Here is a 13084-nt window from a genome sequence, read left to right as displayed (position 1 = left end):
CAGATATATAGAAACATTAGGGTATGTATGTTGCATGGCAGAGATGATGTCGGAGCTATAAAGACAATGTTGTGATTTAGCCGATTTATTGTGTGTATCAGCAGTAAGAGCCTAAAGTGCATGTGATTGAGCACAGTAGGGGCTGGATGCTGACCCTGCAGGAGGGAAGCCAGTTCTGGTAGAAAGTTCAGCTCTTCAAAAGATGACATTCGATCTCCATACCCACCCCTGAGTGCCAATGTCTTTTTAAAAACATGTAGATATGACCTATTGTCGCTATAACTCCAACTGGGGTTCCCTGCTTATCAACCATCAACCATAACATCATTGTATCTAAGAACCCACCTAGGAGTTGCAGGAGCTGCTAACAGAGACTGATGGGGCTATAGAAGAAATACAGAAGGTGGAATGTTCCTGCTGAACTCGATTGTCCATCTCTCGCTAATTTTGATTGGAGGATTGGCTCTGCATGCATGTCGGCTTCTCTCTGCTCTTAATGAGATGGTGATACAGCCCCTGCACTTCCCAGGGGAGAACTCTATAATGAGAGAACACGTGGGTAAGTCCTGTGATATAAGAGGTACAGTAGAAGTACAGATTCTAGAGCAGGGTTTTAGGCTTTAGTCAATGCCTTCCCTCCAGCTCTACCTTATAGGGAAGGTTAACCTTGAAATAGGCTAAGCATGGATATTTTAAAACTATTCAGCATTCATTTGGTTGTTGGGATCGGTGTCCCTAGCAACCAGGCAGGCCAGACTTTAATGATAAATAGCTGTATAATCTCTGCAGCTTACAAAGAGTTAATTGTAAAGGAAACTGTCCTGTTACTGGTCACTTAGACCCTCCAAACCAAAGAAAGAATCTGAGAAGTGAAATTGCAGCCTCATCTCTGCCGTCCCACCTGCTCCTGCTGTGCTGCCCCCTAGTGGTGAGTTTTTGTTTGTGCCCATGCCATAGATAGAAGGGGGTACATAAAGGGTCAGTGTATATGGATAGAGACTGGTTGTACTACAACGGCAGAAAAGTCGCTTTTCAGAGTGGAAGAGCAATTAACATTAGAAGTGATCACGCTGGGAGTATTTGCCTCTAAGGTGCAGTTCAGCTCAGATAATTAAGCATGAGATACGGTACTGCTGGGCCCTCCTGTTAATTACACCTGAGCTGGAGGCTAGAGAAGGCAGAGAACTGCTCGGATACAATAACATCCCTTAAAGCATATGCTGCTTTTTACCACTTTTTTTTCTCTTGTGATACAGTAGGAAAAATCACTTAACTGCTTCAGAAAAGCCACTAGGTACAGCAGCCTGGGCATACACATCATGGTCTGGTCAGTTAGAATCCCATTAATTGCTTTTCTCACAAAATGCTCTGCTGTTAGAGGTGCAAACAACGAAGCAAGCTCCTTCCTGGTGAGAACAAATAGCATTTAGTACAGTATAAATACAAATATACAGAGAAGGTATGTTCTGGGCACACAATAAGCTAAACCCTCATACTGTACTGTCTAAGGAAAACAATATGGCACCTCCTTCCCATATGTATAAATACAAATATACAGAGAAGGAATGGTCTGGGCACACAATAAGCTATACCCTCATACTGTACTGTCTAAGGGAATCAATATGGCACCTCCTTCCCATATGTATAAATACAAATATACAGAGAAGGAATGTTCTGGGCACACAATAAGCTATACCCTCATACTGTACTGTCTAAGGCAGTGATCCCCAACCTGTAGCTCGTGAGCAACATGTTGCTCCCCAAACCCTTTGATGTTGCTCTCAGTGGCCTCAAAGCAGGAGCTTATTTTTGAATTCCTGGCTTAGAGGCAAGATTTGGTTGTATAAAAACCAGATGTACTGCCAAACAGAGTCTCCTGTAGGCTGCCAGTCTATATAGGGGCTACCAATAGCCAATCACAACCCTTATTTGGCTCCATCCAGGAACATTTTTCATGCTTGTGTTGCTCCCCAACTCTTTTTACATCTGAATGTTGCTCATGGGTGAAAAAGGTTGGGGATCCCTGGTCTAAGGGAATCAATATGGCACCTCCTTCCCATATGTATAAATACAAATATACAGAGAAGGAATGTTCTGGGCACACAATAAGCTATACCCTCATACTGTACTGTCTAAGGGAAACAATATGGCACCTCCTTCCCATATGTATAAATACAAATATACAGAGAAGGAATGTTCTGGGCACACAATAAGCTATACCCTCATACTGTACTGTCTAAGGGAAACAATATGGCACCTCCTTCCCATATGTATAAATACAAATATACAGAGAAGGAATGTTCTGGGCACACAATAAGCTATACCCTCATACTCTACTGTCTAAGGGAAACAATATGGCAGCTCTGTTCTTTTTTATTCCCTGCACTGCTGGTAGTATTATTGTAGTCATCTTCCCTCCAGCCAAAAAGTCCTATGATTCACTAACCTGCAGAAAAGTAGAGTCACAAAAGTGTGTAAAGCATCGTGGGTACAGGAGTCTTTGCTTGAGGAGAGCTGACTATTGATTGTGACCAGAACCAGCAACGCAGAACATAACAAGGGACGTGATAAAACCTTACGTTCTCTGTCTATTACCTTATTTTGAACCTGCTGCACACGTCTATGTCTTTTAAATAAGGACACAGTAGCGTGGTCTTGACCCCACTGATTCTCCTGGCCTTCAGCTCGTGACTGAGAGCCTCATGGAACCCGACTGCAGCAAAGTGAGCGGTGCAGTAATCCTGAATAAAGATGGATGAGAGGCAGTCATGCATCAAAACTTACAACAATCTGGTATGTTGTTTATCCAGCCACCGCACCACCTGAGATGGCAATAAAAAAGTCACCCCCTGGTAGTAGAGCCCAAATTTCTTTGTTCAACTAGAAATGTGGTTCTTTTAACAAGTTTTAGTGGAACTGTATCTGGACTAGCAGCCCCCGGGGTAACCACATGAGTCTGTTGCCTCAACCCCTGCTTTGACCCAACTGCAGACAGTTCTGTACTTACCTCCATGTTGGCAGTAGCAAAGAGCCCCAGATAGCTGGCAACAGTAATGATGTGTCCATGGTTCATTTGATTCATTCTGGGGAGAAAAGCTTTAACCGTCTGCAGGAAAATCAGAAGGAGACAGAGAGGGGCAGTTGGTATGATCTTTGTCCCTGCAGCTGGAGTTGGAAACAGTAAAGGGGATGTAAAGGCAAAAATAAAATCCAATACAAATCTCTACACAGTCGCCGACTGCTCTACAGGGAAACAAACAAAGCTGCTTGAGTTCTGCATGGCTGGGAAGTAAGGCGGGGGCTCCCCCTGCTGTTCATAAGTATGATTGTTTCCCTGCAGAGCAGTTAGGGACCATCTGACAATTCCTATCCACAGCAGTAAATGAAGGGAGAATCTCACTGCATACTGTCAGGTTTGTTATAAAAATGGTACACATTTTTAAATTAAATTATATTGGAGATAGGTTTCTTTTTCATTAAAGAAAGCAAAAATGGGATTTTATTTTTTTGCCTTTACATACCCTTTAAAGCAAGTCACAGATATTATAATGTCAGTTAGGGACAGGTTCATTCAAATTAAATTCATCAACCAGGCTTGCCTAACACCCTACAGGCTGGCTAAACTGTACCCCCAAGTATCAGATACATGCCCCAAATCCAATCTAGCGGTAGGCACTTTCTTCCATGTTTTTTGGGAATGCCCAGTCCTCAAACAAATTTGGTCTGCTTTTACAAAGTACATTAATGAGAGACTGACCCCAACATTCAATGCCCGAATGTATGCTTACTCAGGGTTCTGGAAGACTTTGGACTATCATCATAACAACGATTATGTTATATGTTGGTCTATGTGAAAATAACGATATCGTTGACTTGGAAATCCTCATCAGCTCCAGGATTTACCCTCTGAAAAAACCTAATTAACTACGTGTTACCCAAACAAAAGTTAGTTTACTCGTCAAGAGGATTCCCAGTTCAACGGAATATGAGACACACTCAATCCTTATAAATAGGTTTGGCTCAGAAAGACTTAGGTAGCTCTACTTACTTTCTATTTTTACTTTTCTTCCTTTGTCTTACCTGTTTTTGCTGTAAACGTTAAAGCATTAATTAAAACTTACAAGAAAAATTCTACAGGGGGAATATGCATAGACATCAGAGATCCACTACCATCTCTGGTGGGCTCTGAAGGCACTGAATCTGCCCCTGGATACACAGCAGTTCATCTTTCTGCCCTTGGATCTCTCTGACCCCTGAAGACAAGGTAATATTTACCCAGAAGTTGGCAAGGCAGTTGTTTGTGAGTGTCTTCTCCAGCTCTTCATCCTCACAGTGTAAGAAGGATTTCCCTGTGCCAGCGCTGGGATGGTTCAATAGGATGGTCACATCTCCCACCACTCGCCTAACGTTCTCTGCCACCCGATAGACCTGTTGCCGGTCACTAATGTCACAAGTGTAAGTGAAGGCTTTGGCCCCCAATTTTCTGACTTCGATGGCAGTTACCTCAATGCATTCTGGATCAGAGTCCAAAAGTACCAGGGTGGCGCCTTTCTTGGCAAATTCTAAAGCAAAGCGTTTTCCAATGCCACCCCCAGAACCAGTTACCAGGCATATATCATCCACAATTGACTTCTCTTCTGGCTTCACCACCCATCGTAGCCCAGAAAGCACAATATATCGGCAGACATCCCACAGCAAACACACAGAGTCTATCACAACATTCATTGTGTTTGTACACAACCTGCTGCTCTTACAGGAGCCTGGCGGTGCCAAACAAGGCGCCACTCTTTATATACAGGATTGCTGGATTAAAAGATTACTACATGAATACAATCAACAAGATGGAGCCATAGACATTCCAATCCAGCCACTTGACCGGCAGATGATGGAATTATCCCAGTTTTGTTTCATTCCTTATTACAAACCATCCTATTCACATATCCCAACAACAAGAAATGAGGAAGAAAAAGCGTCACATAGAACAAGCCAGGACACAACATTGATGTTTCATGTCTTCTATGATCCCTGTTGTATTGGAAACATACATGTGATAATACATGTGAGAGCGAGAAAGATGATAGATAGACAGAGGGAGGTAGATAATAGATGAGAGTGAGCTAGAGAGAAATAATGGGTGAGAGAGATGAGAGAGAAAGATAGATAAGAGATGAGATAGAAAGAGAGAGAGATGCTAGATAGAGAGAGAGAGAGAGAGAGAGAGAGAGATACTGTATAGATATAGAGTGAGAGAGATGATAGATATATAGATGGATAGATGATAGATAGAAAGAAAGAAAGATAGATAGATAGATAGATAGATAGATAGATAGATAGATATAGAGATAGATAGATGATAGATAGATCGATAGATGATAGATAGATAGATAGATAGATAGATAGATAGATAGATAGATAGATAGATAGATAGATAGATAGATGATAGATAGATAGATAGATAGATAGATAGATAGATAGATAGATAGATAGATAGATAGATAGATATAGATAGATAGATCGATCGATAGATGATAGATAGATAGATAGATAGATAGATAGATAGATAGATAGATAGATAGATAGATAGATGATAGATAGATATAGATAGATAGATAGATAGATAGATAGATAGATAGATAGATAGATAGATAGATAGATAGATAGATAGATAGATAGATAGATAGATATAGATAGATAGATAGATAGATAGATAGATTGATAGATAGATAGATAGATGATAGAGAGATAGAGAGATAGAGAGATAGAGAGATGGAGAGAGAGATAGAGAGATAGATAGATAGATAGATAGAGAGATAGAGAGATAGAGAGATAGAGAGATAGAGAGATAGAGAGATAGAGAGATAGAGAGATAGATAGATAGATAGATAGATAGATAGATAGAGAGAGAGAGAGAGAGAGAGAGAGATAGATAGATAGATAGATAGATAGATAGATAGATAGATAGATAGATAGATAGATACTGTATAGATATAGAGTGAGAGAAATGATAGATATATAGATAGATGGATGGATAGATAGATAGACAGACAGACAGACAGACAGACAGACAGATAGATAGATAGATAGATAAAGAAAAAGAAAGAAAGAGAGAAATTGTAGACTGATCCATTGCAACAACATTCACTTTGCTGCTTTGAATCACAGATAGATACACAGATAGAAAATAGGACAGACAAAAATAGAAAAATATTCCAAGCGTAAATGTCTCTGAAAATGTATTTTTTGTTATGGGAAAGCTGAGATATTATGGGGCTGCAGACAGGGGGGGTAGTATATTTTTATAATACTATAATAAAGATTTCCTCAGATTTTTTGGAGTGTGGAATGTCTTTGTGATTTTCATGATATCCCCTTGATACTGGGTTTTTTCACCCAAGTGCTGATTTTACAGCTCATATTATCCCTTAGCTTTTTGAAAAGGTCATATTATATATATACATATTATATAGAGAAGCTGGGCATTGATGTCAGGGACCAGTTATCAGGGTAAAGGAAGTCTGTTCCAGCCAGTTCTGAGGATTCCATGAAAACTTCCTGATGATTTTTGATGGATCTGTAAGAGAGGATTTTCCCATACACACCACGCACTTAGGGGGGCAGTTTTATAGGTAATACCATCCATACCCCTAACCCAATTAAATAAGGTACAGTTATTGGCAGTTCACCCTGCCTCCCACGCACCCAACACTCCATTAACTTGAATTTTTTCTTTGCTTTTTACTAATAAAGTATGTTACACTGTCGCTTTGCTGCGATGCATTTGTGCCGCCTGCCATTCCAGGAGATTATTGCCTTGCCTGTGTCATGCGGTGGGAAAGTAAGTGTTAATCCCACCGGAATGCTGGTACATTAAAGCTCGAACACCAATTACCCAGCACCTTTTCACTATGCGAGATTGATGTTCTGCCTTTAGAAAGAGCGATATAACTGAAATGACTTTCACTATTATTATCTTTATTACACCGACGATCATTTCCTCATTACATATATAATATTAGTTCCAGACACAGAAGGTATAAAAGGGAACGCCAGCCCGTTTTTGGTACAATGAAAGAATAACTTCCCGATATACATTTATAGTGTCGGACTGGCCCACTGGGATACCAGGAAAACTCCCGATGGGCGTCTGTAGGCCCTCTGGCCTATTTCATGGTCATTGCCAATTTTTATGAGAATAAAGAGGCTAAGTAGATGGAATAATAGGTTATTGTATGTAAAGAAAAGAGAATAGGAGAATAGAGGTTGAGTGAGGAGAGGAAGAAAATAATAATTGGAGTGCGCCCCTGGTTAAAAGGTTTTTGGGTGGGCCCCTGGTGTCCCAGTCCAACACTGTACATTAATTACACAATTTTACTGGTTTTAAAGTTACTTGCACATATAATAGCAGTTGAAAGCAGCATCTGTCCTGCACTCTGCACTCCCACCTCTCACTCCTGAAACAATGTGGCAGAAGCCAACCGATTAACACACGAGCAGTAGCATTGACTGGAGTCCAAACCAGGGCTAAACCAATACTATTCCTCTCTACATCAGGCTAAAAGGAAAAACCCCTTTTATGATACTGGAGCAATTGCATGGGCACAACTCCCAGTGTAGCCACCATTTTTCTGAAATTTTAGGGGAAAAGACAACAATCTAAAAAATTGCAGCACTGTTCGCCCCATATGTCAATAGAACCAGCGCCGGATTTTAATAAGGTGCGCCCCTAGGCCGCGCGGTCCGACCAGGCGGCTGCGCGGTCCTAGCGCCCACCTCACTTTCCCTTCCCAGCGTGCCGGCGAAGAAACGCTGGCACAGCTGCTGTAATTGAATGGGGACGCACGCGTCCCCATAATGCGGCTGGGCGGCTTGCCGCCCCTATTTTTTTGCCGCCCTAGGCCCGGGCCTATGCGGCCTTGCCACAAATCCGGACCTGAATAGAACACCCCCTAATCATCAATGCCGACTCCCCCACACAGACTTAGCATAGTTAATAGGTACCAACCTTATTTTAGACACAATAAGGAGAGAAAAAGCTCAGCAGCTAGTGAGTTAAATGGCATCAAATTCCAATGAAATGGTTAATGGGGCTGAGTTGTCATCACGATTTCAGTCCTACGTCCATCTGTAAATACATGAAAGATTTGGTAGAAGACCAACCAAAAATTGATGCCCAAAGTCACCTCTCATTAGAGGTTCTTCGTTTTCTAACAAATGTACATTCTGAGCAAACACTGATTCTACAAAATAACAAGCGTGTAAAATGGAAGAACTGCAGCCTTTGGCTGTTAGAGCCGACTGGGAGTCGCTCCACAACAGCACCTATTATATAGGTGTTAATTGATTACTGCACCTATTCTGCACTGGTTTCATATATTGTTTTTTACCAGTTTATAACCCGCTGGCAGCCAATCATCAATGAGAGTTTGAAGGAGGACAAACAGCTTTATATAACTAAGGACAAACAGCTTTATATAACTCTGCAGAGGCCTCCCTCCTAAACTAATCCGATCAAGTAAAGATATGGCCAATAGAGTGCTGAAGAGCCTTGGATTGAGGTAGGCCTCAGTAGGTGAAGTGGTAGGAAAGTGAATAGCTTTCTCTGGGATAGAGAAGCAGGATCAGGGTTGTTAGTAGAAAAGCCAAAGGCTCCAGCGTTGAGGCCAGAAGGGTTAGTACCCTGCAGTGTCAGTTGCCAATATATATATATAATATAATATATAATAAGGAGTCATCATTTTATCATGAAAAACTGCTGGCGTCCATGTTATTTGAGAGCTGAAGTTCTGTGTGTGAGATTTAGTGTGGTTAACCTGTCCTCCACCAGAACAGCGATGGCCTACCTGAGAAAGATTTCTCTGTAACACGATCTCTGACGAGAGTTGCAACTGTTCGAGTCCAAGAAAAAGTACCAGGTACCCGAGGATAAGCCACCTGCAAAATAGTGTTACAGCAACAAAGTGAAAGAAGTCACATATATAACTCCCTACTGTACTGAATTTAGAATTTGGGAAGAGTGTGGGACAATGCAGGGTGTACAAAACACGGGCATGGTCAGATTTGTCTCTCATGTGATGAAGCAAATGTTGGGAGGAACGGTGAACATGATCTGTTGGGCACTAATTAGAAACAAATGACACTTTCTTCTACCCTTTACTCTCCTATTTAATTCTGTTACATCCAGCAGTGATGTAAACAGTCGGGTTTCTTATGTGTGCTCACAGCGACAGAATAAAGCTTTGTATGTTCGTGCCATTTCAGGAAACAGAGACCACTTGAGCTTAGCCAGGTGGCAACCTAACTTGAGGCGAAAGACAAAGTTTATTTTACACCGGCTCCATGGATTCTGAACTCACAATGAGTCGGAACTGCCGAACTAAGGAATCACAGAGTTTTATAGACTTGGGAATGTATGACATGATATGCTGACGTCTCAAGCCTCTGTCTTTTTGTCTTCTCTCTCATAGAAATTGCCCGGCCTCATGCTTCCCATACCTTACGCCTAAATAGATTTGAACATAGCAACTAGAAAAGCCTATAAATCCTTCCAAAATTACCTCAAGTACAGACACCATTACAAGGACCTGGGGGTGTGACTAGGGTTGCCACATGGCCGGTAGAAATGATGCTTGATGGTATTGAATTATCAGGCATGGGCTGCGATGCCCAAGTGTCCCAGAAGGAACAGCATGAGTGGGTGGGTCCACCTTCGCCGAAGATAGGGTGAGCCCCACCATCTCCCCTGAAGGGGTTTAGGGCAGTTTGGACTCCCCTTTGCCGAAGCTAGGGGGAGTCCCGTCTACCCTGGGTTCTGCCGAAGTTTCTCCCAAGTCGTAAGTCATGGCCTGGGGTCCAGCCAAAGGGACTATGACACCCATCCAGGGTGCTCAAAGCAAACACAAAAAAGGTGCTGGAGTTAGGGTTTGCCACCTGGCCGGTATTTTACCTGCCTGGCCGGTAAAAATGATGGTTGATCCCAATGTTATTAATAGAAAAAAAGATAAATATATAGGAAGCCCAGTATTTTTTTCCAGAAAAGGTGGCAACCCTAACTGGAGTGTGTGGTGCAATGCCATTGATTGCCTTGGTAAGGCTCCAGCTGGCGGCCGGAAAAAAGAAAAATGGCTTCCCCCCTTGCCGAGCGTCTGAGGTTAGCGAGGTGAAGCAAGATTAAGCAAGAAGTGCATGTGCATTGTGCAAGTGAATCAAGCACCCCTCCCTGGACCACAGCGCCTCTGCTTTCATCAAGCTTCCGCTTCCCGGCCTAGACCAGAGGACAGGGTTAACACCTTTTCTGGAAAAACATACCGGCCTTCCTATAGCATGCCTCCCAATATTTGTGGCAACATTTTTTGACCATGCCCATTTTTGTGGCCACACCCCCCTAATTACCATGTTCATTTTACAAAATTAGGCAAATTATGAACGTTTGAACATACTGCTGTGTTTTGTTTCCAGTTATTACAGTTTTGTTAATGAAGGTGAATTGCCCTTTAAGCTGTCAATCTAACTTTTCCCAAGGGACTTGTTATTTTATATTGTTACAATTACTTATTTGCTTATCTCAAAATTGTTACAAAAGTATCTTATTTGAATTTGGAGGCTGTTCTAGGCTCTCTGCCAAAAGCTAGTTAGAAACATTGTTTCTTTTTCTGGCTGTTCAGCGCATAGAAAAATGGGACTTTCCAGTACAAACGAGGGACTGCGGGTTGAGCTGTCAAAAGAGGGACTGTCCCTCTAAAAACGGGACAGTTGCCTATAGTCTTGTAGTTTTTTCTTATAAATAACTTTGGCATCAAGCATCATTTTTAAAAAAATGATGGTTGATCCCAATGTTATTAATAGGGAAAAAAGATAAATATATAGGAAGGTCAGTGATCCCAATGTTATTAATAGGGAATAAAGATAAATATATAGGAAGGTCAGTGATCCCAATGTTATTAATAGGGAATAAAGATAAATATATAGGAAGGCCAGTGATCCCAATGTTATTAATAGGGAATAAAGATAAATATATAGGAAAGCCGGTATTTTTTTCCTGAAAAGGTGGCAACTCTACTGGCCAGGCCGGTAAAATACCAGCCAGGTGGCAACCCTACCAGAGGACCAAGTGTGTCTCCGTCTTCACATAAGATCATAAGAGGATACCTAGCCAAAAGGCCCAGTACTACACTATAGGGTTGGCACCTGGCTGGTATTTTGGAAGTCGAAGTAAAATCGTTCGATCGATCGATTAAATCCTTTGAATCGAACGATTCGAAGGATTTCAGCGATCGGTCGAATGATTTTACTTCGACATCCAAAAACGTAGAAAAATGCTCTAGAAAGTCCCCATAGGCTGACATAGCACTTCGGCAGGTTTAATTTAGCGAAGTATTGAAATCGAAGTTTTTTTACAGAGACAGTACTCCGATTATCGAATGGTTGCATATTCGAACGATTTTACTTCAAATCAAATTCAAAGTTGTAGTGTCCTATTCAATGGTCGAAGTATCCAAAAAATTACTTTTAAATTACTTAATTTCGAATTCACTTCGACCCTTGATAAATCTGCCCCTAGATCTTAGCCAAAAGGCAGAGAAGGGAAAAATGATGCTTGATGCCAGTGTTATTAATAGGAAAAAAAGGAAAATATAGAATATAGAAAAGCCGGTATTTTTTTCCAGAAATGGTGGCAACCCAGGCCGGGGAGCAGGGGATGTATAGAGTCGCCACCTAGCAGGGATTTTACTGGCCTGGCTGGTAAAAATGATGGTTGATCCCAATGTTATTAATACAAAAAAAAGTAGGGATGCACCGAATCCAGGATTTGGTTCAGGATTCGGCATTTTTCAGCAGGATTCAGATTCGGCCGATTCCTTCTGTCCGGCCGAACCGAATCCGAATCCTAATTTGCATATACAAATTAGGGGTGGGGAGGGAAATCGCGTGACTTTTTGTCACAAAACAAAAAAGTAAAAAATGTTTTCCCCTTCCCACACCTTATTTGCATATGCAAATTAGGATTCGGATTCGGTATTCGGCCGAATCCTTCGTGAAGGATTCGGGGGTTCGGCCGAATCCAAAATAGTGGATTCGGTGCATCCCTAGAAAAAAGATAAAGATAAAGGAGGGCCGGTATTTCTTTCCAGAAAAGGTGGCAACCCATACCTCCCAACTGTCCCTTTTCTGGAGGGACAGTCCCTCTTTTGACAGCTCAACCCGCAGTCCCTCATTTGTACTGGAAAGTCCCTCTTTTCTCTGCACTGAACAACCAGAAAAAGAAACAAAGTTTCTCACTTTATTGGCTTTAAGCAGAGAGCCCAGAACAGCCACAGCTGCAGATAAAATACTTTTGTAACAATTTTGAGGTAAGCAAATAACAGCCCAGAACAGCTAACAGGTGCAAATAAGATACTTTGTAACAATTTTGAGACACAAAAACACAGTTTAGATAAGGAGAAATATTTTCGAACTTTCATAACCTGCCAAATTATGTAAAACAAACATGGTAATTAGGGGGTGTGGCCACAGAAAGGGGTGTGGTCAAAAAAATTGCTGTGCTACGTGCGGAAAAAAATTGTTTGTCCCTCTTTTTACTTCCAAAATGTTGGGAGTTATGGGCAACCCTAGGGATGTAAGAAGGCATGGTGGGACATGTTCTTGTGTAACACAACATGGCCAACAATTACAGCAGGCTCAGCATTTCCTGAGGTAATTTTTTTTACTTAGGGAAACTGTATGAAAGTTGTATTAATGCCTCACATTATGAGTAAGGCGGGGCCTAGTGTAAAACAGGAAGATTAGGTACAATTCCACCGCCCAACTGTAGGCGTCGCTGTGACGCGCTCATAACACTCAAAACAAAGGACTTGCTACGGTAAATTCCAACAATTAAGGCGCGGCACCACAAAATCACCACAGAATACAATTACAGCAACTTCAGTAACGCTCAGATACTGACTTTCGTCGCGTAAAAGAAACTACAGCACGCATGCGCATCCCTCCAACTTTTACGCCTCAATGAGCTCGTATTGCGCTTGCGTACTGGCGGCTTGATACTGCGCAGGCGTAGAACGGAGCTACGCTTCCCAAAGGGAATATCTTA

At 41.8% G+C, this 13084-nt stretch overlaps 1 protein-coding gene across 1 annotated transcript; it reads right to left on the bottom strand.

Moving 5' to 3' along the window:
- Positions 1–69: 69 nt before the first annotated feature.
- On the bottom strand, positions 70–4776 carry rdh20.L (retinol dehydrogenase 20 L homeolog). Its single transcript, XM_018234907.2, has 5 exons — positions 4276–4776; positions 3008–3106; positions 2596–2741; positions 1275–1406; positions 70–538 (listed from the first exon to the last, which is right to left on the bottom strand). Exons 1-5 carry the CDS (start codon positions 4723–4725, stop codon positions 442–444), a joined length of 924 nt encoding a protein of 307 aa, XP_018090396.1. The 5' UTR covers positions 4726–4776; the 3' UTR covers positions 70–441.
- Between the last annotated feature and the right edge of the window lie 8308 nt (positions 4777–13084).

Source organism: Xenopus laevis, chromosome 9_10L (assembly GCF_017654675.1).
Source record: "Xenopus laevis strain J_2021 chromosome 9_10L, Xenopus_laevis_v10.1, whole genome shotgun sequence".
In the NCBI taxonomy this organism is placed as follows: domain Eukaryota; kingdom Metazoa; phylum Chordata; class Amphibia; order Anura; family Pipidae; genus Xenopus; species Xenopus laevis.
The sequence above is the reverse complement of the archived record's forward strand: the minus strand, read 5'-3'. Positions and strand labels throughout refer to the sequence as shown.

Bases quoted from the DNA above. Each gene is read 5' to 3' on its own strand.
- rdh20.L (XM_018234907.2), bottom strand. From the start codon at position 4,725: ATGAATGTTGTGATAGACTCTGTGTGTTTGCTGTGGGATGTCTGCCGA. The intron at 2,742-3,007 runs GTAAGTACAGAA...ATCTTTATTCAG, and splicing joins TTGCTACTGCCAACATGGAG to GATTACTGCACCGCTCACTT. The intron at 1,407-2,595 runs GTAATAGACAGA...TGTTCTCACCAG, and splicing joins TGCAGCAGGTTCAAAATAAG to GAAGGAGCTTGCTTCGTTGT.